General features: G+C 33.1%; 3 protein-coding genes across 9 annotated transcripts; all 3 read left to right on the plus strand.

The window, feature by feature from the left end:
* Positions 1–116: 116 nt before the first annotated feature.
* LOC137806882 (uncharacterized) lies at positions 117–3,166 on the plus strand. Its single transcript, XM_068607241.2, has one exon. It carries the CDS (start codon positions 174–176, stop codon positions 2,712–2,714), a length of 2,541 nt encoding a protein of 846 aa, XP_068463342.1. The 5' UTR covers positions 117–173; the 3' UTR covers positions 2,715–3,166.
* A 992-nt stretch (positions 3,167–4,158) lies between these two features.
* On the plus strand, positions 4,159–16,489 carry OVA2 (tRNA synthetase class I (I, L, M and V) family protein). Of its 3 annotated transcripts, none has more exons than XM_068607243.1 (22): positions 4,159–4,443; positions 5,101–5,296; positions 5,375–5,529; positions 5,610–5,711; positions 5,868–5,937; positions 8,373–8,485; positions 8,640–8,708; positions 9,014–9,121; positions 9,346–9,493; positions 9,951–10,185; positions 10,323–10,609; positions 10,695–10,831; positions 10,950–11,097; positions 11,348–11,479; positions 11,786–11,914; positions 13,560–13,687; positions 13,800–13,964; positions 14,149–14,274; positions 14,542–14,615; positions 14,761–15,010; positions 15,663–15,842; positions 16,034–16,489. In XM_068607243.1, the coding sequence occupies exons 1-22, from the start codon at positions 4,354–4,356 to the stop codon at positions 16,274–16,276; spliced, it is 3,285 nt and encodes a 1,094-aa protein (XP_068463344.1). In that variant the 5' UTR covers positions 4,159–4,353; the 3' UTR covers positions 16,277–16,489. The 3 variants fall into 3 exon arrangements, 2 of the variants coding, with proteins under 2 accessions (XP_068463344.1, XP_090156662.1); XR_016519616.1 differs by having other exon boundaries at positions 4,182–4,443; positions 10,954–11,097; XM_090300536.1 differs by lacking the exons at positions 4,159–4,443; positions 5,101–5,296; positions 5,375–5,529; ... (1 more) ...; positions 5,868–5,937; positions 8,373–8,485 and having other exon boundaries at positions 8,640–8,715.
* A 3,766-nt stretch (positions 16,490–20,255) lies between these two features.
* LOC137806885 (putative histone-arginine methyltransferase 1.3) lies at positions 20,256–26,579 on the plus strand. Of its 5 annotated transcripts, none has more exons than XM_068607246.2 (15): positions 20,256–20,702; positions 20,981–21,043; positions 21,799–21,901; positions 22,367–22,510; positions 22,599–22,702; positions 22,843–22,941; positions 23,032–23,101; positions 23,285–23,381; positions 24,014–24,068; positions 24,528–24,611; positions 24,816–24,893; positions 25,279–25,382; positions 25,555–25,727; positions 25,812–25,963; positions 26,327–26,579. In XM_068607246.2, exons 1-15 carry the CDS (start codon positions 20,520–20,522, stop codon positions 26,405–26,407), a joined length of 1,590 nt encoding a protein of 529 aa, XP_068463347.1. In that variant the 5' UTR covers positions 20,256–20,519; the 3' UTR covers positions 26,408–26,579. The 5 variants fall into 5 exon arrangements, 4 of the variants coding, with proteins under 4 accessions (XP_068463347.1, XP_068463345.1, XP_068463348.1 ...); XM_068607244.2 differs by having other exon boundaries at positions 20,271–20,702; positions 26,306–26,579; XM_068607247.2 differs by having other exon boundaries at positions 20,275–20,702; positions 20,981–21,031.
* Positions 26,580–27,460: the final 881 nt, after the last annotated feature.

Below are 27,460 nucleotides of genomic sequence, written 5' to 3' on the forward strand. Positions count from 1 at the left end.
TCCAGGGCCTGTCCCTAATCCTGAGTTCTGTCTGGGCCTACTTTGGCCCAACTTATTACCAGCGTCCTTTGGTTTTGGCCCAACTGTTTTTTGTCTTTAAATATGCTCGAAAGGATAGGTTGTCGAAATCTGAATTTTGAAATTTGTGTGCCAAAGTCTCAATCCCACACCGCATGGCTTCTTCAGACTCAAAGGGGTTCTTCTTCTTCGCCAACTCTCTCCCTCCTCAAATTCGAGCTCCTCTTACCCTCGAACTCGATGATTCTGAAACCGACATTTCTAGTCATGCCACACTTTCTCAGTCTGATTACACCTCCCAAGAAGAACAAGAAGAAGAGTTTGTTGAAGACGATGAGTGTGTGGAGCTATCTCCCATGCACGCTGCTCCTTTGCGTGCTACTCCCTTTGCTCATTTGTCTACTTTTACTGACGAAGAGGAGGAAGAAGAAGAAGAAGCAATAAGAGGGGACACGTTGAGTCTTGCGAGAGTGTCGGGGAACACTTTTGGCGCGCCCACAATTGAGCTTATGGACTCGGAAGAAGAAAATCACCAGCCTTCTATTTATGTAAACTCATTACCTGTTAATCAATCATTGCTGGCGAATGATTTCGAATCTTTCAGTGGTAGTGACGACGACAAACTGTATGTGGATGATGAGCCCGGTCAGGGCCAAGTTCTTGGAATTAGGGTTGCTTGTGATGAATACTCAACCTCTAGTGCAACGCATTCAGATGTTATCTCGCAGCATTCACAAAACGAGCAATTTGGCAGCTCAAGAGTGGTTTTCGATGAATTGGAGAGTGTTAAGTTGATTGAGGCTGACGGTGTTGAGTATTATGAAGATTATAACAACAGCTTAGTGAAGGAACAGGATATGAGTTTCAATCATCTACCAGAACTTAATTCCCATGTACATTGCATGGCGGGTGAACCTGTATCTGAAGCTTTTGCGGAAAATGTTGAGTACAGTACACCAACTCAAACCACGGAAGCTAATGCAGATGGAGGTGTTGCTGCTGATCAAGTGAGTGACTGTGAGAATCAGGTTAGTATAGCTACATCTGCGGTAAACTCAAATGCTGAATTTCACGATTCTTCTGCTGGTTTTGAATCCAATTATGGTGTTTATGAAGGTAACAAAACTCTTAGTGTTGAATCTTGTGAACTTTTTTATCCCACACTTCTTCCAGAATGTTATTTGGAAAAGGATTTGTCTAAAGATGTTAGTCTAGAAGATGAGCTGTTTTGTGATTACGATTCACATGAAAATGTGGAAAAACTTGACTTGGGATACACTGCAAAAGAAGAGGCCACCGTTGAGTTAAACTCCGCATGTCAAGAATCAGAAAGTGAAAGTTGTGCTTCAGATGGAGATGCAGGGTTGATGTCGGTTGCCTTTGAGCAGTTCAAGGAACAAATTTCAGCTCTCTCTATTCTTTTGGGTTCAAAAGGTTCTGGAAAGGATTCTCAAGGAATACGGTTCATCAGGAGTTCACATGGAACGGTGGACTTACCAAAGGATAATGCAAAAGTCCGATTTATCTATGCTGATGGTGATGCTGAATCAGATGGTAGCTCAGGTACAGTCACCTCCGCTGATGAATCCAGTGTGATCTGTCTGGAGGAAGTCCCAGATAGTTTCAGCTCCTTACCATATAGCAATGCTCGAACCGGTTTCCAACACAGCATAACTAAGAAAGAAAAGGAAAAAATTCAGAAGATGCAGACCATAAGTGTGAAATTCTTGAGGCTTGTCCAGCGATTAAATTTATCCATTGAAGATTCCTTGGTTTCTAAAGTTTTGTGCAGGTTGGTTGCAGATATTGAAAGGCGCTTGAATCAGGAATTTGTCATAAGATCAGCAAAATCATTAGCGAAGAAGCTTGAAGCAAATTGTCCGCATGATTTAGACTTCTCTTTGAACATTCTAGTTCTCGGGGAAAGTGGGGTGGGAAAGAGTGCTACCATAAATTCTATTTTTGGTGAAATGAAGGTTGTGACAAGTGCATTTGAACCTGCCACAACTTCTATAAAAGAGGTTTGTGGAACTATAGATGGAATCAAGATCAGAATCCTTGACACACCTGGTCTGAAGTCCTCTATGAAGGAGCAAGCTTTCAACCGAAAGATGTTGTCATCCATAGAGAGGTATATCAAAAAGTTTCCTCCGGATATCACTCTTTATGTTGATCGAGCAGATCTCCAAACCAGAGATTTAAATGATTTACCGATATTAAGGTCAATCACAAATTCTCTCGGTCCCTCAATATGGCAACATGCAATTCTTGCATTGACACATGCTGCTTCTGTTCCTTTTGATGGACCATCAGGATCCCCTTTGAGCTATGAAGTATTTGTTGCTCAAAAATCCTATCTTGTTCAACAGTCAATTAGAGAAGCGGTACATAATCTGTGTGAATTGAGTCCAAGTTTCATGTGTCCAGTGGCTCTTGTTGAAAACCATCCATTATGTGGAAAGAATATGTCAGGGGACTGTGTGCTTCCCAATGGACTTAGATGGAGAAGCCAATTATTAGCTTTGTGTTTCTCTCTGAAGATCCTATCTGAAGTGTCTTCTGTTTCAAGACCTCAAACGCTCTTCGATCATTGGAAGCATTTTCTTTTCCACGACCATTCCCAGCCTCTGTGCCATGTAATTTCTTCATTGTTGCAGTCTCCTGCTCATCTAAAATTTTCTGCCAATTGGAATTAACCTAGACATTCAACTGGCAAATGATTTAGTTGAATATGAGATATGATAGCCGAATTCATGTCTCAGCTTTTCGGGGATCTCAATTCTCGGTAGTCATGCCGCCACTGGGACCATGATCTTAGGGGTCAGAATGTTAGCATCAGTAGCTTTGTTGCTGATTTTTTTTTTCAAATCTTATCTACTGAAAGTAATGCATTTTTAGAGGACTTAGGGGGTAATAAACAACAGTGTCATGACATTACAACTTGGTTGGAAGTCATGGCTATTAGAAAATTCCACGATTATACTTCTTTTAGAAAATGGAAGCATATATTCCTACATCCCAAGTGTTGATTTCAATGGTTGTGTGATATTGTAAAATTTATTTTGAAGTGTTTAATTGTGTTGTGTTTTGTAATCATTGCCTGATTTTCTAGATTCAATGTAGACATTACAAAGAAAAGTTTTCCTTATTCTAGAGTTAAAGCTTTTTATTTTAAACCTGCTTTAGAAAAGGCACTTCATGTCTGAGAATGAAATAAAAAAGTATGACTAATCAAATCATCTCACTTCATATATATATGTGTGTATGTATAAAGAAGTTCATTCATTTTTACTTATAAGCAAAGTTACATAAATTTTTATGCATTGAAGGAGAAAGATTAATGAGAAAACATTTGATTGTTAATAGAGGAGTTAATATGAGGATGAAAACTAACCTTTTTTATTCATAAGTTAAGCACTCACTTAACAATTTTAATATTAAAACTATTTTTTATATAAGATATTCAAATTTACGTGACATTATAAGATCACAGAAGCAAAATAAAACAGTATTATCATACCAATGCCATATCAAATATTTGTTTGATGGCAATGATTAATATGAAAAAAAAACTATTTAAAAAATTAAAACGTCTAAATCCAAAATCAATAAATTACACAAACTAAAAAAAACATTCAAAATAAAAGTAACTGTTACAAAATATAACACTTAAACCCGCATATAGAGAAATTAAAATATACTTAAAGTTTTATTATGCGTATTAATGTTAAAAAATATTAGTTTGTAAAACTTATGTTAATAATAATAAAAATAGTTTATAAAATAATTATATAAAATTGATCTCTTAATTTTTTTCATAATTATTACGAAATATTTTAAATGCAATTTTGTATTTATAAAGTTATTATTAATTGAACGCCACAAATACATGTGTAATTTTAATTCGTGTATTAAATTATATGTAATATTATTTTCTTATCAAAAGTGGAGTTAATATCTAGTATGGGGAGTAATGGTTTGAAAATCCTAACACCAAAACTTTTTGCGTAGACAATGCGTAAAATAAACTCTTGTGAAAAGAATACTTGTCATATATTTTAGCAGTAGTTAATTATAATTTTTTAAAGAGATTTTATCATGAAATTAAGATATTAAAAAGTTAAATTAAATTATATAGACAGGAATTTTGAGAGAAGAAATTTAAAACAAGTTATCTATTCGTTTGGAGAAGTAGTAGATAATAGTTGTTGGCGAAAAGACGAACGCAAGAAGAAATGGTAGTGAGTGTGGCTTAGGTTGGAGAGTCGTAGTTATCCGAATGAATGAATGAATCTTCGTTTCTTCCTCACTCAGTTGAGTTGAGTGGTTTCCACCATGTCTCTTCTCAAATCCCTCACTTCAAATTCCTCCGCTTTCAATTTAAAACCAACGCAATCCACCATGGCGCATTCCTCTTCTTACAGGGTACTCTATCTACTATTTAATGCTTCTTCCTCAACGCTAACCACCGTTTTTTTAACCCACTGTGCTGCGCTTCATAAATAACACAGTTAAGTTTGGGATGCTGTTTATTGTTGTTTTTCAATTCACACTTTGTCACAATGGATTCATTGCTTTGTGTCTGTAAAAGTTCCGTTCCTTCTGCGTTTAGCCAATGATATCAAATTGCTCCTGCTAGTCACGCATTGGACGTGTGCGGTGGCCTTTTTATCCTTTTAGCCTGAGATAGGCGATGTGCTCGATGAATTGTCTAAGTGAGAATTGAAATTGTTATTTGCTTTTACCAGAGGGAAGTGTTTCTGAAACTCTCCCTTCATTGTTTTAACTTCTCTGTAAAATCGTGGAATATGTTTGCGTTGGTGTTCTAGTCTTCCTGGGAACGTCGTTCGTCTCACAATTGCAACAAAATATACAAATCTGCCCATAATTATGTTGTTCGGAAGAATTATTGTTGACGTGCTTTCATGCAAGTTTTTCAAAATGTTGTGGTGGAACAAAGGTTTAAGGCAACATATTCTTTTGCAACTAATTCTCTATAGCTGATGGTTTGATGGATTTCTCTCTCTCTCTGCTGTAGTAACCTGTAATACATCGGTGTGACATGTTTTTTAAAATTCTCAGGTGCTATTACGAGCAGCTTGTTCCTCTTCCAGGAGTACTAACTCTATTGGCTTGTTTTATTCTCGAGGGATCTCATCAGTTAAAGTGGTATCTATCCCATACGTATCATACTATTGTACTTATTCAAGGGACAATTTATGTTCTTCAAAGCGAAGATCACGAGGGCCGGTTATGGCTGGAAAGAAAGCTTCTGAAGGTAGTCTATTTGCTATTTCACATTGCTTTGTACTCCTTTTTTCTAATCCGTTGCTGTTTGTCCTGTTAATTTCTTTAGGAATCAAGCAAGAAGATGGAAAATACAAGCACACTGTTGATCTTCCCAAGACAACATTTGGTATGAGAGCTAATTCTTCAGTAAGGGAGCCTGAAATTCAGAAAATTTGGGAAGAGAATCAAGTATTCAAGAAAGTTGTTGAGAAAAATAGCGGAGTAAGTTTTGGGCTGTCCTCTCAGCTTTTAAAACTTCTAGTTTTATGAACGTATTAACCTACTTTTAATTACTTGATCAGGCAAATTTTATCCTTCATGATGGCCCTCCATATGCCAATGGTGATCTTCACATAGGGCATGCCTTAAATAAAATTTTAAAGGATATTATAAATCGTTATAAGGTATGTTTTATTGCTACCGTAATGTAACATTTGAAGCATATTTTTTGTTTTAATCATCTGACACGTGCAACAATATATTTTGCATTCTCTTGCTGATATAATCAAGTAGGCACTAAACACCGATTTTGAGAATATTTTACTTTTGTTTGTCTGCAGGTTCTTCAAAATTATAAAGTTTATTTTATACCTGGATGGGATTGTCATGGCCTACCAATTGAATTAAAAGGCAAGTATGAATGTTAGTATAACCAGATGTGGCTAGTTCTGATACTATGTTGTATTCAAGAATGTCTTGTGTTGATCCTACATTTTTTGTGTTTGGCACATGTCAAAGTTGAATGAAGTCTTGAATTATAGAGATAGTTCTTATACTCAATGATTTTGTGTTATGTGCTTTTATCAATAAATGCATTTGGAGTAGTTGCAGATGTCAATAAAATGTGCACGTTGTGAAGTATAGTGAAGTAAATCCCTTTTGTTAGAAAGTACATTTTGCACTAACTGATTCTTGCATTGCATATATATTTTTAAATATCTCAAATTTTTATTAACAATTAAAATTTTAGGCATCTACCTTTTGATCCATGTGTTTTGTTCTGGAAATAAGGGCAATTTTTCCCTGGCTTGTAGTCATGTAGGCAGCGGCAAGCCCTTTTATATTGTAAATGTATTTGTGAAGTTTATGAGTTGTGCATAAGCTATAGGGTGTAAAGGAGGGAACAATATTGTTATTATGTTTCTCAGTCATTATGATTTATTCAATACGTCATGAGCTTTGCCTTCTAATATGGAATTTAGGAGTGCTAGAATTCAATGTATATTTTTTTAATTATGTGATCTTGATTTTACAAGACCTTGGTTTTAGGAATTCAAATTATTTGCTCCCCTACATTTCTAGCATGTTTGCAATATTATAAAATTTGTTAATTCTTGCTTAGAAATAAATTGAATGATTTAGGCTGTTTAGATGAAAGTTGGCGACATGATTTTGGGAATTTCAATGCACATTCCTGAATTCTAAGACACAAAATGAAGAAGAAAGATTTTTTTTCTTTGAGAGTGAATGTTGTTCTCCCTAGTAGCATCCAAACATACACTTATTTTGTAGTGAATAGATATGCTTCCGAGTGTGTTTGAATGAGGTGTTTTGATATAGGAATTTAATTCTCAAGTGAATTTAGAATATTAAAATGGCTGCATTTGAATATCTGATCTGAAGATGTTTTTTAATCTATAATAGGTCAATTTTTGTCTAGTATAATGAAATGATTTCAAATAACATCATCTCAAATGAAAGAATTGAAATTCTTTCTTTCTTCCATTATCTCATTTTCAACTCTCATCTCGAAATTTTGGTGCTTGCTTGCATCAATCTTTCCTCCCAACTTTCTCCGTCTTTCACTAACACACATGACTCCTTCCTGTCATCTACACCTTTCTTCCGGTCTGTCTGTTTAACCTTTTCTTTCTTTCTTTCTCTTTTTTCTTCTGCACCTATCTTTCCTATTATCTCCTATGAATCACAAACTCAATCATGGACACATCTAATTTTTAAAATATAGGATTAAGACATTGCATATATATATACACATGAATGGTCAAGATTTAATGTGACTTGTGACTTTTACATGATTTAGTTATTTCACAATAAGATCTAATGGACAACATGTATTCCTCTCACTTTCACATAATAAAAGTCCTGTCACTAGATACGTTCTTTCTCTCTATTTATAAGGAGTGTACCAAGTGAGAGGAGTATTTATACGAGAGATTAAGAGATAAAAAATCTAGACCATATATGAATGGTTAAGATTGAATCACAAAGTCATGTGACTTTTTTAAACTCGTCATGTAATCATCAAATAACTCTTAATCCTGATCATCCATGTATGGTTATATAGTGTAGATTTACTCCTCTCACCTTAATAATCTCCCTTTTTACACACACACACACACACATATATATATATGATACTCACATTTCATTTCATTTAATTTGAATTTCTCTTAAAAAGATCTAAATTGATAATCAATTTTTTCTATATTCTTGTATATTTACTATTTCCCTATGATGATGAGTCGTACAAAAGAATATAAAGAATGAAATTATATCTTTGAGAAAGGTACCTCACCTTCTCAAACTAGCTTTACATTTGATTTTATGATAATGATACTTAAAACTGCAAGCCATTTATTTTAATTATACCATATTGTATTCTATGTTGAATTTTCTTAAAGTTATCAAATGAATATTTTTTTTAATAATATTAGTGTGTATACAACTGTATTGGGGTGTTGACTTAAGTGTTTGAGTTATATGGAGGCGTCAGCTCAAGTGTCTGACTGACAATTATTGATTTTTTAATTGGACACCTAAAGGGGAGAATCGGATCCATTTTGGATAAGTGTTAGTGTAAAAAATGTGTCCGACTCCATGACACTTCTAAATTGAGGTATGCGTGATTAATCCCTCTTGCCCATCTCTCTTTCTCTCCCACACCTCTCTTAACCGTGTCTACTATCTAAGAAGTAATAGGATAAAAGTTTGTAATTCTATTAAAAATGAAAATTTATCATTATTCTTTTGGGTTAAACATTATTTTCATTGTCACAAATTATGTTGAAATCAAAATACTTAATGGTTGCTTTGAATTATTTCAGTTTTGCAGTCACTGGATCAAAAGGCTAGAAGTGACCTCACACCATTAAAGTTGAGAGCAAAGGCTGCTAAATTTGCCAAAGAAACTGTTAAGAAACAGATGTCATCTTTTAAGGTCCTTTTTTTGTTTTGCAGTTCTCTCTTTGATTTCTTTTCTTTATATTGTAATGTTTTTTGTTTAGTTATACACAATTAACATTTCACATTTATTTTTTATTCTAATTAGTAGGGAAATTTTGTACCTTAAGCATGTTACTAAATGTTTGCAGCGCTATGGAGTATGGGCAGACTGGAATGATCCCTATCTTACTCTAGACCCTGAATATGAAGCAGCCCAGGTAGCTGGTACAGCTTTTCTCATTTACCCCTACATGCATGTTAATCAAACATGATTTTAGCACTTCAATGTGTCCTATCATTGTATAATATATTTGAAAGTTGATATCTTTACATTCAGTTAGGAATGTTGTGCTATCAACTGTAACAGAATGCTTTTCAATGGTAAAGCAAACAACCAAATAATACTATATTTAACAAGAATGCTGTTTTTGCTTTCGTTTTGTTGGTTTCTCTGGGGCTTGACTTCAAACTGTAACTGGTTATTGTTATGCAACCCTCACAGTTTGTTCTTATAACTTTCTAGATTGAAGTGTTTGGCCAGATGGCCTTGAAAGGCTATATATACAGAGGCAGAAAACCTGTTCACTGGAGTCCTTCGTCACGAACAGCACTTGCTGAGGCTGAGTTGGAGGTATAATGATATACCATTATGTTATTCTTCTTAATATGAACCATATATCCTAAATACTAATGCTGCCAATATGGTGTTTAGTGTGGGTAGAACTTGAATAATTTTATATACGTATGTACATTTCTGAGTATGTCCATGCACATATATGCATGCAGTTTCTCTCTAAAATCTGATATGATGGAGTTTGGAGTATTTACATTTCTACTTGTTTGATTTCTATGTAGTATCCTGAAAAGCATATTTCAAGAAGCATATATGCCATTTTTAGAGTTGTGAGTGCTCCTTTAACACCAAGTTCCCTACTACAAGAATTTCCAAATTTGTGCTTGGCTGTATGGACCACAACTCCCTGGACTATTCCCGCCAATGCAGGTATGTTTCATATTTTGTCATATTTTTAATGTTAGCTTATTTTTTTCTGGATGTCTTTTACAGTTCCTATGATCTTAGTGGTTTTAATTTCCCCATCTCACACTTATTCCGTTCACAGTCTCAGTGTAAACAAAACTGCATATTTTTCTTAATTTCTGTATCCATGGTTTTTTATCATGTTTTAACTGAATCATTTGATATAATTGGCATACTACTTAACGTGCTGTAGTCAGGTTTTCCTTTTGCCAATATTTTGCATATGATTATTTCTTGTTAACTATTGGCACATAAAAATACAGTGTTAAATGTTATAATACCAAAAAATATGAATTATACCAAAAGAAATGTTATAAGTACTCAAAGATTTAACTCGTTTTTGTTCTTAAATGTTTTTTAATATAATCTTCTTATGTCACTCTTTCTCTTCTTTACCTGCATTCCACTGTTCTACACTCAGCTGTTGCGGTCAATCCTAAGCTTGAATATGCTGTTGTTGAAATAAAGTCATTACTGGAGCCTGACCCTGCGTCTGGTGGAAAAAACAAGAAAGGGCGGCTTGGACTTGTTTTGGAAGACGAGAAGAAGCCATTTCTTATTGTGGCTTCAGAGCTTGTGCCAAGTTTAGAGGCAAAATGGGGTGTGAAGCTTGTTGTCAAGAAAAAACAATTGGGTTCAGAGTTGGAAAACTACAGGTTGGAAGTATGCAAATGAATAATTACTTTGTTTTGCTTGTTATTTCCATAATATTTCATGTTAATAATAATTATGTTACCTTTTACAATCTTGAGGGAAGAAAACTTTACGCTGAGGGTACACATTGTTGTCTCAGGTATATTCATCCAATAGATGATAAGGAATGTCCTGTTGTGATTGGTGGTGATTATATTACAACAGAAACAGGAACAGGACTGGTCCACACAGCTCCTGGACATGGTCAGGAGGACTACGTGACTGGCCAGAAATATGGACTACCCATATTTTCTCCAGTAGATGATGATGGAAAGTTCACTGAAGAAGCTGGGCAGTTTAGTGGGCTTGATGTTCTTGGTGAAGGTAACACTGCTGTTGTAAAATACTTGGATGAACATCTCTCGCTCATCATGGAAGAATCATATGGTAAGTTCCTTCTGTCACTAATCATAAGAATTCTGCAAATAATTATTGACTATATAATCATCATTCCCCTTCTTTTCTGATGCAGAACACAAGTATCCATATGACTGGCGAACCAAAAAACCAACAATATTTAGAGCAACAGAGCAATGGTTTGCATCTGTGGAGGGATTTCGCCATGCTGCTGTGGATGCTATTAACCATGTAAAATGGGTTCCACCTCAGGTATGCTATTTTATTTTTCAAGTTTCTGTTGCTGTATAATATCATTTATTTGTGACATGTATTCCCTTAGAGATGCACCACTTGTCATATTTGTTGCTGATATACTTGAATTGCTTAGGCAGAAAATAGAATCTCAGCAATGACTTCTTGCCGCTCAGATTGGTGCATATCACGACAAAGGACATGGGGTGTCCCCATTCCAGTATTTTATCATCTTCAGTCCAGAGAGCCTCTTATGAATGAAGAGACAATTGATCATATAAAATGTAAGAGTCCAAAATGTGGTAAATTTCTGTTTTCTTAATTCTCAAGAGTACAAACTATCAGGTTAGTATTTTTTTGGTACATGTACCATCTCAAATGTTAATGGACAAAACAATGATTTATTCTACATAGTTGAATGCAGTGGTAAATATTAAAATTGTTTAATGGCTTATGCTTATCTAAAAATGCTAGTTCTGTGGAGGTAATTAGATAGTGGGATTGATCTTTTATTTTAATTTGATACTATTTCAGCTATCATAACCCAAAAGGGTGGTGATGCATGGTGGTACATGACAGTAGAGGATCTTCTCCCAAGTAAATATCGTGATAAGGCAGCAGAATATGAAAAGGGAACTGACACAATGGATGTATGGTTTGATTCAGGTACAATATTCTGGTCCAAATAGTTTTCTTCCCCAAATGCATGGTTTCATGTGTTTTTCAACCACTCCCACTTACACTTTTGTGTTCAGGGACTCTTCTACATGTTTAATTAATTGAATAGTGTTTTAGATCCACTCCCATAACTGGATTATCCAGTTGTTTATTGATGTTCCTTTTTCTTCTTACTCTTTTGACCTCAATCACATGAATTAAATCTAGGACCTTAATCCTTAATCCCTTACTCCAAACCCTCAGCATCCTGAGCAAGGCTGATGATTTGCTTTGGCTTTTTACTTCTAACCTCAGGGTCCTCCTGGGCTGCAGTCTTGGGAAAAAGAGACTCCCTTAGTTATCCTGCAGACTTGTATCTTGAAGGAACAGATCAGCATCGAGGCTGGTTTCAAAGTTCATTGTTAACAAGTGTAGCTACAAAAGGTAATAAGCCACTGAACTTCTTTTATTATATTGATTATATTTAAGACTTTAACTATTTATCCGTTTTTTGGTTTCATCAGAAGTAATGGTCTTTTATCTCACACTGCCACACTGGTGAGGCAAATGTTTTTTCCTGATTGATATTAGTTGATTGGTTGGTTGGTTCTGTTTTCAAATCAATCTCACTTTCCTTGCTATGTTAAGCAACAGTGAAGATTACATGCACAACACCATTAGCGGATTAGCTTTTGTATTTGTCTGTTCAAATTATATAATTCAACTGCATAATGCCTGCAGATAAAAATGCATACTTGTGTTCGGTTGTGTGGTTGAGATGGTCTTCATATGTTTATACATTAATTGGAACTGAGATCCAAGTGAGTTGGGAAATGAACGCAGTTATTATTAGGATTATATGTGATATTAAATAACTTTTTTTATCGGTAATTCTGCATTAGTGCAGCATTAGAAACTATATGATGGTAATTCTACACAAAAAGTAGCTTTGGACAGTTATGTAATAAGATTGTATCTAATAGTAGTGTGTAATTAAGCAAGTGTGATGTTATTGTAGTTTGTCAGCAGAGAATACTCTTTATATAGACAAGTTTCTGGGACAGCAAGCCTATTGTTGGATTATGTGTTATTTCTGTGTTCAGCGCTGTAGTTTATTAGTTTTTATCAATTGTGTTCTGTCATTTTTTAGTCTGATCTGTTGAATCAGTAGGGAGGGAAATTTTTTAGGCCTGCAAGGTCATCATTTGGCCTGGAGTTTTGATTTTGCAGATTTATTGGTGGAACAATCAGAAGAATATCAACTGGATGAGAGGATTGGACACATGGAAGAGAGCCATTGTTAGGACAGAAAATAAGAATAAGGAAATGACAGGGAAGGTGTATCATAGGAGAAATAATAGGAACCGTTAAGGGAGCGGTTAGTTGTTGGTTGGGTATGGTTGGTCTTTAAGTGAAGACCAACAGGTTTTGGGAAGGGGAGTTTTTTGGGAGTATTGGTTTTTGACAACAGGAATAGTCCTGGGAGAAAGGGAGGTTGTTCCCTTTGAAGGCTTTTCTTCCTGTAACAGTGAACCACAATAAACAGAGGAATTTTCAGAGTTCTATCTCTGTCTTTGTGTTTCTTGATTTCCTTTTACTGGGTTCCTAACAGCCATCTCTTTAATATATAAAGGCTGTTAGGGAAGAGAACAATGGTGGAAAAAGAGAGTTTCAATCTTAATAAGTAAGAAAATCCTTTCAACCAGGGCTCAAATTCGAATTTCCAAGGTTTGGATAAGTACTGTATGGAGGTTAAGATAGTGGAACTGCCAGCCTTTACTGGGAAGAACCTGAGGATTGGATCACTAGAGCAGAAACATACTTTGAAGTGCAAAATACTTTAGAAGAAAATAACTGATGGAAGCTATTTATTAGGATTATATCTTATACTAGGGCGTATAATTAGGATAGCGTGTTATTATGTGTGGTTTGTGATGGCAGAGAATACTGTCTACAGAAGACTTTTGTTTGAGATAACAAGTGTATAGTTGTAGTATATATGTTTTTCTGTTCAGTATTGTAGTTTATGAGTTCATCAACTAGTATTATATCCTAGATACTATAACATTGTCATTCTTGTCTGATACAGGGAAGGCTCCATATTCAAGTGTTTTAACACATGGATTTGTATTGGATGAGAAAGGCTTAAAAATGAGCAAGTCATTGGGTAATGTTGTGGATCCACGTTTTGTGATTGAAGGAGGTAAAAATCAAAAGGTTAGTTATATTGATGTATCATCGAATAAATTAGTCTTGGAATTTTGCCAGACTATAATTTTCCTCTCCTTAAAGCCCCTCAAGTAAGGGTTTTTATCTGCTCTATTCACAGGAGGCACCTGCATATGGAGCTGATGTCCTCCGACTTTGGGTGTCTAGTGTAGATTATACGAGTGACGTGATGATTGGCGCTCAGATTCTTCGTCAAATGTCTGAGGTTTACCGAAAGTTGCGAGGAACTTTGAGATACCTCTTGGCAAATCTTCATGATTGGAAAGTAAGTTTGAATTCTATTGAAGTTAAAAGCCTTTTGTTTGATGGATAGCTTCTCCTTTTCTTTGTCTGCAGTTACTGCCTATTGTTACATGTTATGTTATAATGCTGTCACATTTATCTTTGCCTATATCTGGCTTTTATATATTTTTTCCACTATGTCATCTCTGTTTATGTCTCATTGACAGACGGAATACACTGTACAATACCATGAGCTTCCAAGGATTGATCAACATGCACTTTTTCAACTTGAAAATGTTGTAAAAAACATTCAAGGAAATTATGAAAATTACCAGTTTTTTAAAATATTTCAGGTAATATTTTATATCTTCATGAAACGTTCCTTTATATGTAATGTGTATTTATGCATAGGGTTCATCCCTTAAAGAGGGAAAAAAGGAAACAGAATTATAGGGATCCAGTGTCATAACATAACCATAGAAATAAATGCTTGGAAAGTTGTGATATGGGAAGTCTTTTATATCAAACTTTGGCTAGCTAAGCATATCATTTTGGTGGATTTTTTTCTAATTGAATTGGTTAATTTTCAAAATTCACATTTATCCCCTCCATTGTCTCAGATTTTGCAGAGGTTTGTTATTGTTGACCTGTCAAATTTCTATTTTGATGTTGCAAAGGATCGACTTTATGTTGGGTAAGTTTCTCTGGTTTACGTCCTCTTTGAGGATATTTAGCATGCACTTCCTTTTTGGCATCAAGGAATAGATGCCTGTTTTTCATTTTCTTAATTGTTTCTGTTTAATTCCATAACTCATCTCAGTACGCTTAAAAATCTGCAGTGGATCAACAAGTTATACGAGGAAAAGCTGCCAAACAGTTCTTGCAGCTCATCTCCTTTCCATTGTGAGAATATTAGCACCAATATTGCCTCATTTAGCTGAGGATGTGTGGCAGAATCTTCCTTTTCAGTATATAACTGAAGCTGGTTCCGTTGCTGAATATGTATTTGAATCAAGATGGCCCATCTCCAATGAAAGATGGCTTGCCCTCCCTGCAGAAGAAATTAATTTTTGGGAGAATATTCTTGAGGTACCCTTTATCTCAGATTTTAAGATAAGCTGATGCCAATCTGAATCAATATTTCCTCGTGGTTCATGACGGAACAATAAGATAGTCCTTTCTACCCATGAAAAAGATGTTAGAACATTAAGGATGATAAATAAGAGCATGGCTACATAACCACCTTTAAATTATCAAAATACAAAAATTACTCAACATTATCTTTGTTTTACATAATATAAATTCACTATGTCGATATGTTATGTACTACGTAATCTCTAGTAATATACTCTTGATATATATATATATATATGAATTGCATCACCAATTTCCTTGATCCAAGTAGTAATTATGAAGTCTGAAAATTAGTGATTGATCTTTCATTTTTCTCAAGTCCAGTTTCGGCAATCTTTTCACTTTTTTACGAGGTTGGTTTTCCTAAATTCAATTTGACATGTACAAGGATGTAAAGATGATAGACAGAAAATGAAAGAATACTTTTACAATAAAGTGTGAAATTTTGGAAGGCTGCATAATTTGGTTCTTCATGTACAAGTGACTTCTGTGATTTCTCTTTATACCTTTTTATCAGTTTCATTCTCTTTGTTAAGTTATACATTGATATCAGATATTTTATTTAAGTTGGTGGTGCTTGTTTCTAAAGCAAAACTTACTTTGCCAGCTGAGAACAGAAGTGAATAGAGTTTTGGAAGTTGCTCGAACAGGTAAACTAATTGGGTCCAGTCTAGATGCAAAGGTTCATATCTATACATCTGAAGCCAGCCTGGCATCCCAATTACGGGAACTATGTGCAGCCAAAAATGATTCCGATAGATTGCACCGTCTATTCATAACATCTCAGGTATGTATCTCGCATTGTGATTTCCCTCTTAGTTGACTTGAAGATTAGGATGTTGGAACTATTAAAATCTTGCTTAGGACGCATCAAATTATATTGTTTTAACATTGCAATAGAATGAATCATTGCCAATTGAGTCTTGAGGCACAATAGAATAAATTGGATTATGTTGTAATTTGTTTGACAATATGCAGGCGGAGATTCTTCCCTCATTGGAAGATGAACATACTGTAACTATACCATATAGTGGTGAATGCCTAATTCAAGGGAAGAATAAAGTCTGGATTGGTATATCTCGTGCTGTGGGTTCTAAGTGTGAAAGATGCTGGAATTATTCACAGCAGGTTGGTTCATTTTTGGACCACCCTACTCTCTGCAGTCGCTGCTACGGTGTTGTTGGTCTTCAGACGCCCCCTCAAGTGGCAGCAGTCAGTTAAGATTTTAGAACCAAAGTTGTTTGAGTTCCAAAATGTCATTTTTTTGTCTCACTACTTCACTGGTATATGCATTCAATATAAGTAACTCTTGAATGACCGAGTTATTTATTCCAAATTAATGTCATTTTTTGTTCACTACTACTAGTCTGGAATCAATAATTATTGTATGCTACTCAGCACAACTACAAGTCTAAATTTTGACCATTTTATTTATGCTTGCCTGCATTTAGGTCAACAAAGTGGGAATAACACAAATAAACTATGGACGTGTTGATAGAATTGATTTAGATAGTGGTTTTATAGAATTATGGTTACAGTTAATTTTGAAATAACGGATAGAACTGTGCTTTTTTAATAATGTTTGTATATTTCACGTAAATTTTGATTATTTAACTGCTAACATCTATAATATTATATAAAAGAAATTTTCTTTTTATGTACATATTTCATATTCCTATTTTACTTTTATTATATTTAAAAATTTAAAAAGAATAAAAAAATTTGTCTAAATATTAAAAGTATTTCACACATTATAAATTATTCATACTCGTTAACAGCACAGTATATTACAAATTAGTCTATTACCATCATTCATTAAGTGTTTCTTTTTTTTCCAGTGAGCTATAGTATTTGTATCTCAATTTATAATAATTGGTTATATTGAAACCACAATATATATGTATATATATAACAAATAAAATATAAATCGGCATATAGCTTTTTCTCCATAGTAATTATTAAATTAAGGAAATGTTCACTTTTGAAATAGAATATCAAATACTAAGTGTATTGTGCATGTGTTTTTTTTTAACTTTAAATTATACTGTCATTTTAATAGTTTAATATCCCAATATAATTTAATATCCCAATATAATTTAGTTGAATGAAATATACCTTTCTGTGGACGTGTTGCTGATAATATTAATTTTAAATGAGTATTTTTTTTTCCTTTGTAAATGTATTTCTTGTTATCAGAAAATTTGTGTCAAACGTCCATTTAGGCAAAGTTATGGGTACTTTACTAATAATATATTGACTATTACTTTTCTCCATCTCCATATTTTTCCTCTTACACTCCTAATTATTTTTTAAATATCTTTTTTACCCTTTGTGATTTATATCTCTGGTCATTTTTGTGCTTCTTTTAGATAATAACTTGTAAAGTGGTATGCAGCAAATGTTTATGCAGTTTGTCTTTGAGCAAAGCTGGAGATCCGTGCTGTAGACAACGGCTCTTAATTTTAAACTCTCAACAGATATTTTCTTTAAGTTATACTTTATAAACATATATGTGGTGGTGCAGCTAATTTGGTGTTGTAAAGAAATAAATTTCCAAATTCACTGAAAGTAAAATAAAAACTTAACTGTCCAGAAGTGAAAAAGAAATTAATTTTAAATTACATAATATAATTTTTAGATAAGATGATTTAAAAGTAAAAACATTAATTTCAAATTATATAATACAAAAGGTATTTTAAGATTATATAATCTGAAAAAAAATGCCACGTCCATTCTTCTAACTTTTGAATTATGAATATAATTTTCTTTAATATTCAATTCAAAATCTTTCTACATGAAAAATAATTTTTAACATGTGTGACTGTATATGGAGGTCTAGAAAGAAAATAGGAAAGTGCAGTAATATAGGTGGTTGTTGAGGATAGAAGACAAAGTATATTAAAGAAAATATCATCAAAATTGACATGGAAATAAGTAAAAGCAATTCTCTATTATTTAACTCATTAATTTAGCTCTTTCAACCAATTTCATCTTCCACCACCAATCCAACTCACACTAAAATCTAGTGTACTCTTAACCATTAATAAACTCTCAAAAAGATTTACGGGTTAATTATAGAGTTTGATAATCTGTCACTTTGGAGGAGAAAGAATAGACCACCATACAAATTAATCTGTCAATCTCTATTTGTGTCATTACACACAAATTATAGTTTGTTCATAGTACAAGTATTTATTTCCAATATTTCAATTTGTATTCTTTTAACATCTGTTAAACACTTTTATATATAATAACATGACTTATGATACAAGGCAAAAATTGATCCACTTCAAAATAAACTTAAAAACAAACAGTTTTTCACTTTATGTCCCTATCAGCTCCTTCCTAGAACTAAGATTTGAGTGTCTAGAACGTCAAATATAAAATTAAAACTAAAAAGGTACTTGTTGTGTTGTTTGAACAAGCTATGCTAAGAGCAAAATTCATTTGTAAAGAATTTAAAATAATTTAGGATAAAAATATATTATTTGGATAAAAAAATTTAAAAAATAAAATTTTCTAAAAATCTATTATATTGTATTTGGATGAGGAATCTACTAGGATAGTTATTTTTAGTGAATCTAAAATGTTCTATACTGTTCAACTCTGATCAATTAAATAGTAGATAAAATAATATAAAAATAAAAATATCATAATTTTATATACTAAATTAAATATAATTTTGCTCAACACTGGTGATATTTACGGGTTAAAAATGCCAATACAAGAGTCCCACATGCACAGAGTGTGAACAGATTTCTCTATGCTTATAATATAAAACCAACGTTTTAATGACCCACTTTCATCACCGCCGATTCAGGTTATAGCTTCAAAATCGGCTTCAGTCATCGTAATCAGAGGTATTCTTCTTGTTGTAAATCTCTTCTTGGGTTGGATGTGTCATTCTTTACTGGTTGTACTTTTTCAAGTTGCTTCTTCTAGTTGAACATTGTTGTTCTTTGGGGATGGGTTTGGTATCTAATGCTCCTCACAAAAATTGCTCTATTTGCATGGATAAATCTTGGACCCTTCCAAGATACCAGACACCATACATGTTCACATTGGGAGGGATAGGTACATAATAACTACAAGTTTTCTTGAATTGTTGGGGACCAGGTCTATGAAACGCATCATGATTCTTCTTCAACTGTCTCTGTATCTTTCCTTTTTCTTCTCTTTTAGAGGCTCTATCTCCTCACTACTTCTTCCTAAGCTTGCCGCCCACACTTACATAGTTCAAATTATTCAAAATTTACGTTCTTATTCTTTTAATTTTTTTTTTAAATAATACAAGAAATAATCTTTTTTATTTCTTGGCCCCGTTCAAATTTAACAAGAATTTATAAAAATAAATAAAGAGCTGACATGCACAATAATGCACTAATAATTTACAATATTAAAAGATCAGAAATTTGTGACTGTCCTTTGTTGGTTATAACTTACTGGATTGAATAAACTAATATTGTCAGTTTTTCAGGATTATTTTTTATAGATTTCTTTGAAATTACTAAACAGTATAATGAATTATTTTTGTAGAGGACTAATTCTTACAAAAAAAATTAAAATAACTAAAAACACGGAAAAACTAAGTCATATACAACCTAATTCAAATTACATGCATATAAAGAAAGATGAAAGCCAAAGTTTTATGAAAATAAAAGATGAATAATAATTTCATGTTGTCATTTAAATAAAAAATTGGAAAAACAATATTTTTAACAAACAATAATTTTATTCAACATGTTAGAGAGTAAATTTTATAATTTTGTTATTAAATAAAAAAATTATCTCCGTAGAATTAAAAAAAACTGTGAATATCCTGAACTTGAGGAGGTCTTTCCACAGGTAGGAAAAATAGTGTTTCTTGTGAAACATCAGATAATAAAGAAAAAGAAAAAAGAAAAAGTAATTGCATGATAGAAAGAAAGCACATAGAATAGCACTTCTAGCAGTAGCAGTACCCTTTTTTTATTGGTATTTGTTTTTTATTATTTTACATATTATGGTCAAATTATTAATTTTAAAAAAATTGTCAAGAATAACTAAAAAGAAATTAAAGTACATGCATGAACATTACTACACACACAGGATACACCATAGATAAGTCGGAATAAATAATATAACAAAGTAATTAAGAACAGTTGATAGTAGAAATAGACAATAATCAGTGTAATTAAAAATAAATTTAAAGCCCTCTTGTAGGGAGAATAATAATAACTCAGAATAAAACCCCATATCTCAGACACAGTAACACTTCCAAGCATTGAGCAAGCAAACCCTCACTTCCTTTGGCGGCTCTCAATTTTTCGAACCCCAAACCCTAGTTCAGTTTCCTTTTCATCTCTAATAATTGCACTCTTATACGTTTTCACGCTATTCATGTGGGTATATTTTTATTTTGGGTTTGAAAAAAAAGTAAGAGAGAGTGGGTTGTAGCTCGGTGGAGAAAGGAAGAAAGAAGATTATGGAGGATTCCTTAGAGCAAAAATGGAAGCAGCGAGAGTTCACGTTGGAATCAGTTTCCGACCTATCTTCCGCTCCTCCGTCCGCTTCTTTGCCAGGAATAGCTCGCTTTGACTCCGACGGTCTCCAAATTCATCACCAATCTCAACAGATTCCACTCAGTATCGATCCTCGAACTGTTCTGGTTCGTTTTCACCTTCTGCATCTTCGCTTAACTATTGCAGTAAAACAAGATTTTTTTTTTAGCCTTAATACTCTGCTCTGTGTTTTATCTTATACGGCTGCTGAGTTATTTTTTTTTTTTTATTCTTGTCGTTTTCTTTTTTTCTTCTTTAAATTTTAATGCTGTGTTTTTGCTTTCTTTGTTCACTGAATGAGCAAATAGCCAAGTATTCAATGAATGAAATGACAATCTTCATTAGGATCTCTTAATTATTCTTACTTCTTTGTTTGACCTCACAGTTATTCAAGCTGAGTCCTGTTCAATCTGTTTGCGTGGTGGAAGGATCTGAGGTCGGTAAAAAGGTTAGGAACAGAATCATTGTAAAATTATGTTGGATTGGGATTGTTAAATTAATTACAATGTGGTTGTTGTTTGTGCATAAATAATAGATCTTAAATTGTTTTAATGCAATTTAATGTTATATATATATATATATATTTATACTCCAGTACACATCATTTTATCTCCTTATACCAGTCTTGCAGTACATTTTCATGGATGTCAAACTCTTTGTTACCAATAAAGTTAACTAATTATCAATCTTTTTTCCCTGGTAAATTTCCGATATCTTTTGAATAGACAAGTTTGTCAACAAGGATGAGATCTAATATAATTTTTTTCCCTGCATTCAGCAATAATGTCAGTTTTAATAGGCTCAAAAGATTTGAAGAAAATAATAACTTTTTTTTACAGGTTTTCACTTCAGGGATGAATAATTTCTAAATTATTAATATAGGATTTGGTCATTTATTAGTTTGATCTTATTTAACACTAATGTACTATCTCACTCTTTTAGTATTATTTTGTTTTGTCATTTTGTTTTATTTGTGTTAAAGAATATTTTGTTAAGCATATACGTCGTTAATAGTTGTCTTTTACTATTTTCTATATTACAAACAAATTTAATTTACTAGTCAACTCAAAGTAGAGTTTATGAATGAGCAATAAGTTAGCATAAACTCTTGAGTTTAACAGCCTTAAGTGATACCACCATTACTTAATTTGTTGATTTGTTTGTGAATGCTAATGTATTTTAACAGTGCTATTTTTGAAACAGCCATTGTTTTCCAGGGGAGTCAGTATCCAGTTTAAAAATGAGGAGGAAAGTGCAGCCTTCCATTGTGTAGTCCAACAATGGAAGAAGGAAGTCCATGCTCAAGGTGCTGCTTTGAAATTTTTTTGTAATACTTATTGTTGAATGGCCTATTGTCATATGGCACTACTCCACCAGCAAAGGTGTCTTTTGTTGTTATTATTATTATTATTAATTAATTGCTTCAGGTCAAGTTTGTGGTGAGAGTGAATGAATGATACTTAGCCACCAACTGACTATTAGTTATTAGACCTGTAGAACATGGATTGTAGAGGTGTAAGCCTTTATTTTTAATGTTTTATTACTTTTAATTTTTTTTTTGTTCAAAACATTTGTAACTTGTTTGCTGCTGTCTAATCAAATTTTCTTCTTTCATCACTGATTATTTCTCTGTTGATTATTTTGTTTTTTTCATTTTAAAGATAGGACATGATCATAGATGTGCTTTTATCTTATTTTAGTTTATTCTCATAAGGTTCTTTTCAGTAAAATTTGATATTGTTTAACTTTATGTTTATTTTTTTCAATACAGGAGGAAATGGGCGAAATGGAACTGTTACAACTTCTAAAAGCAAATTTGATGAAAAGATAGAGTCATCATCTGCGAAAATGTATTTTCATTATTACGGACAACTTCTGCATCAGCAAAATATGTTACAGGACTATGTGCGGACAGGTTATACCTTTTTATATCATTGTGGTCCCCATTTTGTTTTGAATTCTACTTATATATGTCACTTAATGACATTAATTATTGTTTCCAGGCACCTATCATGCTGCTGTTATTGAGAACCGGTCTGATTTTGCTGGTCGTGTTGTAGTTGATGTGGGTGCTGGTAGTGGTATTTTATCATTATTTGCTGCTCAGGTAAGCTCATCACATTATTTGGGTCTAAGTCGATTTGTGGCATATAAGTGTCTTCTAATTTAATGAAATTTGAATATGTTTCCTTTCCTCCTTCAATCAGAGCTTTGTCAAGTTCTTGTCATTCTAACATTCATTTTTAGGCTGGTGCAAAACACGTTTATGCTGTGGAAGCATCTGAAATGGCAGAATATGCACGGAAACTTATAGCCGGAAACCCAACACTAGCTCAAAGAATTACAGTGAGATCTGTTTTGTAGTTTTTTGCTATAATTGTTATCTATTAAGTACTTTTTACTCATGGAGTTGTTTTATGTAATAATTATATATAGGTGATCAAAGGCAAAGTTGAGGAGATTGAATTGCCAGAGAAAGCAGACATTCTGATATCTGAGCCCATGGGTAAGTTCATAATTTACTTTCTTCCAACAAACTTGAAAATAATGCTGATTTTCAATGTATACTTCATATATAATTGTCAAGTATGTTTGTTTTTTGCGGTCTGTAGTGGAGAGTGAAGTTGTAGTAGCATGGCATGATGAAACTCCACCCTTTTATGGATTAAAATTTTTGTTTGTTATGCAGGCACCTTGTTAGTCAATGAGAGAATGCTGGAGTCTTATGTCATTGCCCGAGATAGGTTTCTTGTTCCAACGGGGAAAATGTTTCCATCTCTGGGAAGGTAAGTTAACACCCTTCTCTGTTTCTTGGAACTTCTAGCATGTAACAATAGTAATTGAGATTTTCCTAGGGCAAGTTATTGGCAAACAATTTTCTGCTTATTCAAAGTGCGATTTCTAAATAGTTTTTTTCTTACCAAATTTTATAAATGTTATTAAGGCATGTTAACAAATTTTATAAATGGTATCTATTGCTATTTCAACTAGAGTTCTCAATAATATGGAGTACATTATGTTTAAAAAATATTTCATTCCATTTTGCACCTACATTTTATGGGATGCTTGAGGTGAAAAAGTTAATTTTCATCGTCTTGGTGCTTAGTTGTTCTGAATGTTATATTCAATTCTAATATCATAGGATTATGGGTGCATTTGGTTAACTTATTTGAAAACATTTCTGTTATTAAACTTTAATTTCATGACTTTGTAACATGAGTGAAGCAGGAAAACTTTTTCATTTTTACCTGAACTAACTTCTTTCATTGATGTAAATTGTTTTAAACTTAATTATCATAAAATTATCTAAACATGTCTTAAAATAGGAACATTTTTCCTTAAAAAAACAAACAGGCCTTTTATTTATAATCATCTTATTATTATATTGTCTTCTAACCTTGATTTTTTGTTGGTGTAGGATTCACATGGCTCCTTTCACTGATGAATATTTGTTTATAGAAATTGCTAATAAGGTGTGTAAACAATGTGCCTTTGTTCATATTTGTAGATGAGTGTCTGTTGTTTGTTCTGTAGCTAATACATGGAGAAGTGTGTGTTTATTAGTTGTTTCTTGAAATTATAGTGCATAATTTAGACACCTTTGGAGAGATTTTTTTACCATCTGAAATTGGCATCAATGTAATGGAAGAGGCTAATCTTTGTAAAAGAGTATTTACTGGATTACAAAGAAGCCAGTATGGAGTGTCTCTTACTGAGATTTGCTTCAGTTGTCCAGTGAAATGGATTTCAATGAGATTCAACTCTGATTCCTTGCACTAAAAGGAGATTAGGAAAAAACCAGCAACTTATTTTACTTTGTACAATCTATCAAAAGATTGTCTGATTTTATATTTTGTTTAGAATTGCTGCTTTCTGACTGTTCCTTTCCGTGTCTCTATGTACACTTCTTTTTAACTCTTGTTTTTTTTCAGGCACTGTTTTGGCAGCAACAGAACTATTACGGCGTTGATTTAACACCCTTACATGGGACTGCATTTCAAGGATACTTTTCTCAGGTACTATGTTTTCTGAAATTTACCAATTGGTTAGGGGAGGATCCCTCATGAACAGAGAAAGGTTAAATGTGATACTTTCTTCCATTCTTAGTGTTTTGTATTACGAATGCACTATATATTGGTTTTGTTGCCATAAATTTGTCTGTTATAGGAGGTTTTATGTCACTAATAATGGGATCTTTTAATTTCTTTTGCTCCATAAAGCCTGTGGTGGATGCTTTTGATCCAAGACTTTTAATAGCCCCTTCAATATTCCATGTGATAGACTTCTCCAAAATAAAGGTAAGAATTTTGTTTAGAGTCCATTTCGTTTTCTGATATTGCCTCATTTCCTTAGGGTCCTGCTGGTTCTGATAATTTGGTGTCTCTGATCAAACAAGCTGATTTATTTCGATTGCATTCAGTTTTCCATGTAATTGATTATTTTTTTAAAGCCCCGGACTTCTCTTGTAATTGTTTCATGAGTTATTTCTGAAGGAATTCTTTGAAACTACCAAAAGGCATGCATTTTTCTGGTTGTGAATTGTTGTTTTTTTATAAGTAGTCTACTGTTGGTTAGGGATTTAATTGTGTTCATTCCGTTTGTTTTTATTATATTCTTTCAGTGCTTGCAGTGAAGTTGACTACGAATAATTTATCTCTGACCAGATCACTTTTTATATTGTAGGAGGAAGAACTGTATGAAATTGATATTCCTCTGAAATTCGTAGCCTCTGTGGGCACGAGAGTGCATGGGTTAGCTTGTTGGTTTGATGTGCTGTTCAATGGAAGGTACATGTTCCTCTTTATTTGTAAGGTCTAGCTTGCGTTTTATTTAGAAGTTTTGGTTACTGTTCTGATCTGTTGAGTTTTCTCTAATCATTAAAAATCAATAGTACTGTGCAAAGGTGGCTTACCACTGTTCTGATCTGTTGAGTTTTCTCTAATCATTAAAAATCAACAGTACTGTGCAAAGGTGGCTTACCACTGCTCCTGGTTCTCCGACAACCCATTGGTACCAGTTACGTTGTGTTCTCTCACAGCCAATATATGTCATGGCTGGACAAGAAATTACTGGCAGGCTTCACTTGATTGCCCACAATGCACAGAGTTATACAATATACTTAACATTGTCAGGTTGGTAATTGTCTCTTTTCTTTTCCTTATTATTGATATACCTGCACCATCATGTTAATGGACAAAATTTCAATTTGCATTTAGCTAAAATGTGGGGTCCTGGTGCTGAACAAGGGGGAATTCTCCAAACATCTTCCTGTAAACTTGATCTGAAAGAACCCTATTATAGAATGTCTCAACCACAGGCTTATGCATTTGCTCAAGATCAACAACCTCAACTACTTATACCAACGCAGGTATGGAATTTACCCATGCTCACTCGGTCAAGGGTCAAGTGTTCTCGGGGATTAAAATGCTACTAATAAGCTTACAGGAAATTAATCAAAGTCTGAAATATTTTTTAATAAAATTTCAGTAACTGATTAATGTGTAACTAGCACCGATTGAATTAATGAATCTTGAGTCATAATCCTTTATATCGATTAGTTTTTTCTTAACCTGAAATTTATTTGTTAGTCCAAAATTGGAATTTGGCAACTAAAGAAAATGATTCAGTGGCTGCCTAGGACAGCTAGGTGTTGGATTAATGTAGTTTGTTTAATTGTTATGTTGGCAGTCACCCTGACTTTACTTGACAGGATATACATATTCAATCTCAGGATGTAGATGAACCCGAAATAGTACGACAGCCTTCGCCTAATTCAAGTGTCCAGATTGATTCACTGATGCAGAATATTTAGCTTGACAAATCCTAACCCATATTTCTATTTGTAACGTGAGTTTGCCATGCTGCAACATGTTGGGGTCATCTGTCTGCATTTGGACATTTCCCTTGCCTGTAAATTACATTGTCTTCATTCTATTGTTGGTCATTCTCAATTGAATTTCATGTCTGCCAAAGGAATTTACCGAGATGTTTGAGTTAAGTGTTACTTCCATAGTCAACAATACAAAAAAGTTATTTCATCAAAAACTTGTAATCCATATTTTAAAAATGGAGATTCACTCTTGTAATAAACATTTAAAATCATGTTTTCTTTAACAGCATAATCGCTTTCCAATTAATATTAATTATTGAAAAAATAATAATATCTTATTTATTTCCTAGTATTTTTTTTAGTAGTATATATATGATATATAAATAGTTTTGAAGACTTAACGTTCTAATAACTTATATATATATAAAGTCACATCATAGTATCACACTAAAAAACATCAACAAATTACATTTAAATCACTCTTATATGAAAAAATAGAGTTCTTAATTGCATTTCAATTATTTAAAGTAACTTGTCCCATTGAAAATTGAAAGATTTCTATTTAGTATATTTTACAAGAGACCTGTATTTCACAATTAAAAATTCATTCTCAATTTTATAAGTTATGTACAAGTCTTATTCAATTTTTTACCATATCTTAATTTTTATGAACTTTTGTGCTTATGACCATTAGGATAATGATATCATCCTAGATCACAATACATCCAAAGAGGCACGATATCACAAATGATAAGCATACACTCGTAAAAGGATCAAAATGCCATAAAGTTATCAACATCTACACATTCATAAAAGGATCATAATACTTAATAAATATCACATATAATATATAACACAACATATATCATACATATCCATACATCTCATCATCATCAATAATATATATATATATATATTCACATATGTGTATCATCATCTGTCTAACATCACTTAAGTGATCTTGATTCCTTATAAAAGAAAAACTTCCTTACTTAAACAATCTCACATTACTTTAGCAACACCAATTTTAGAGGA

The sequence above is a fragment of the Phaseolus vulgaris genome, chromosome 3 (assembly GCF_051622355.1).
Source record: "Phaseolus vulgaris cultivar YP4 chromosome 3, ASM5162235v1, whole genome shotgun sequence".
Lineage (NCBI taxonomy): Eukaryota > Viridiplantae > Streptophyta > Magnoliopsida > Fabales > Fabaceae > Phaseolus > Phaseolus vulgaris.